The 2,767-nt window shown below is 25.1% G+C and overlaps 2 protein-coding genes across 2 annotated transcripts; one reads left to right on the top strand and one right to left on the bottom strand.

Moving 5' to 3' along the window:
- Positions 1-318: 318 nt before the first annotated feature.
- Positions 319-765, bottom strand: ENU1_133230 (hypothetical protein; the record flags this gene model as incomplete). The annotated part of the gene is made up of 1 exon (XM_008860120.1): positions 319-765. The coding sequence occupies one exon, from the start codon at positions 763-765 to the stop codon at positions 319-321; it is 447 nt and encodes a 148-aa protein (XP_008858342.1).
- An 80-nt stretch (positions 766-845) lies between these two features.
- Positions 846-1,775, top strand: ENU1_133220 (hypothetical protein; the record flags this gene model as incomplete). The annotated part of the gene is made up of 1 exon (XM_008860119.1): positions 846-1,775. The coding sequence occupies one exon, from the start codon at positions 846-848 to the stop codon at positions 1,773-1,775; it is 930 nt and encodes a 309-aa protein (XP_008858341.1).
- Between the last annotated feature and the right edge of the window lie 992 nt (positions 1,776-2,767).

Genomic DNA, 2,767 nt, shown 5'->3' with positions numbered 1-2,767 from the left:
ATTGCAAACACGAAGCATGTGTTGGAATTCAGACTCTGAAGTAACAGTGGCCTATAAAATGAGTGATTGAAATAATTTTATTATCATTAAATTCATTTGAAACAAACCATTTGAGCTTTCCTTTATTATTTTTAGTTCGAAGGGTTTTGTTTTTTTATTTTTTAATTATTTTTTTAAGGTTTTCATTTTTTTATAAAAATGTGGTTTATTTTTTAATTTTTTTATTATTAAACATTAATTTTAAAAATATATAATAAATTATAGTTTGAGTATAGTAAAATAGAATGAGAATAATTTGTTCTCTATGATGTTATTGTTTTAATGCTTTGGATAGTATTGGTCAGTATAAGATCTATGTCTACTATCACTTCTCTCTCTTTTTTTAATATCTTGGTTGTATTGTTGATTTCTTTCTCGATGTTCTTTTTTAATTTTAAGACTCTTTTCTCTTTTGTCAACTTCTTTCTTTTCTTTATTTTCGTTATATTCTTTCATTTCTTTTTCATGTTGTTTTATTCTTTCTTTATATGATCTACACTTTCTAACAGGACTTATTTCTCTTTTTCTCCATCGAGATTGATATTCTGTCTCATTCCCAGCAATAGTTCGATCTTTTGTTCCATGCATAGAAATATCATTAATATCTTCATTATCTGAATCAATAACATCCTTAAGAACACCAGAAGGAGCTGTGATTGTTGATAATTTTCTGTTATGATAAAAGTTATCGCTTTCACTTAAAGATAAAGACTCAGAGTCACTCATATGATTATTATTAATTTTTAGTTAATATTTAATAAAAAGGTGAGCTTAAAGTTTAACCAAAAAAAATAAATTTATTTTTAATGAACAACCCAACACATCCTTCTTTAGATTTAAATGAAGATAAACGACCTTTCAAGAACCCTGTTTCTAAGCCATGTTATAAGTATGCATTAACATTAATAAAAGATATCGAAATATTTGTTGATATGTATAAACAATATGAAGTTCAAAAATTTCCACGCATGTCACATATCACACCGTTTAGAAAAGTCCCAGACTATGAATTACCAGTAGAAAAACGAAAAAAATATTATGTTCTCAAAAGTGATCCTAATAATTCTGGTGCCCAGTTTGGAGAAGAAGATGTCGTTAAAACTCTCCGATACGGAAAAAGTCTTCTTAGACCAGCTGACCTTTCTTCTGCATCAAAAATTGATGGGGTAGAAACAATGTTAGGAAGAGACAAAGTACTACAAAAAAGAGAACGAGAATTTCATCTTTATTCTTTTGTACCAAAAGATTCTATTCCAATCATTTATTTTCAAGAAAACTCATGGGTCATTAAACCATGTCATGGATTTGAAGAAATATATACTTGTCTAAATAACATGATGTTAGAACAAAAAGTTGTTGGTATAGCAAGGTTTGTATTAATTAAAAGTTATTGTGTTAGAAATTTACTCGTTATTCCAACGGCTGATGGGTTGATTGCAAGAGAAATCCCTTGGGGAAGTACTTTTGTTGCTGATGGGTTATCTGTAGAATCTCAAAGCTCAACAGATCAACAAGAATGGATGAGTCGTTGGTTGAATGAATTACCTCGTAGAGAAGATGGACTTAAAAATAATCCTTTATTAGACCGACTATGGAACAACGTATTTTCCAGACAGAATAATGGAGAATGGAAAGGGTTATTACCAATAGAAGAACAACCAACACTCAGTGATGAGTTAAAAGAATCTGCACAAGAGTTATTAAATTGGAATATAGGCCTTGAGTATGATGACTGAGGCAATTATTTTTTAAATTGGGTCATTGTTTTTAAGTGTTTGAAGTTATTTATCTTTTTGAAGAATTTACATAACCCCTCCAGTATTGTAACTGTTTAAGTTAATAAAAATTCTTTTTCTCTGTTATTTATTAATATCAATAAGTACCATTCTCCAATTTGTGCAAAGATAGTACAACATTCGAACCAATTGTTGATTTATAGATATTTTAAGATTAGTATTGTTTCTTTATTTATTGTTATTCATCTGTTAGTTTTATTATTTTGAAATACTTCTTTGTTTTATCATTTTTATGTTTTTCTACAAATTTTTTACTACATCGCATGAATGTCAAGTAAACCACATAAACATATTTTACACCAAAAAATAGATTTATATAAAATTGTCATGGTTATATTCATAATAATTATCAAACAAATAGTATTAACAATCACTTTATTACTAATTATCATAAATTATAAACATCATAATTAATTCTCATTTAAACACATTTATAGTAAAAATAAAAGTACTTATTAAAACTACAAATACCATAATTCAAGTAGGATATTCAATAAATATGATTATGAGAATCAACAAAGAAGTGAATAAGCAATTAATAAAATACAATGATAATGAAATAATAAGAAAATGACAAATAAATAATAAATAATAATAATATAAAAAGAAATGAATATAAACAATGAAAATAATGTAAAAAATTAATATTCTTTGTATGAAATGAATAAATTAATAAACACATTAAATGACAAATGATATGAAACTTATTATTATAAAATAACAACAAATGAAGTTATAATAATAAAATATATTGTAAATAATAAAATATGAATTAAACAAAAATTAATAAATGAATATATGATGAAAATAACTAATATAAAATATAAAATGAATATAATAAAGAAGAAATGGAGAATAAAACGAGAGAATAAAATAAAATTAAACAACAATAAAAATGAAAATTATGAAATCAAAAGAAGAAAAGAAAACAG

This window comes from Entamoeba nuttalli (assembly GCF_000257125.1).
Source record: "Entamoeba nuttalli P19 unplaced genomic scaffold asmbl_5571, whole genome shotgun sequence".
In the NCBI taxonomy this organism is placed as follows: Eukaryota; Evosea; order Mastigamoebida; family Endamoebidae; genus Entamoeba; species Entamoeba nuttalli.
The sequence above is the reverse complement of the archived record's forward strand: the minus strand, read 5'-3'. Positions and strand labels throughout refer to the sequence as shown.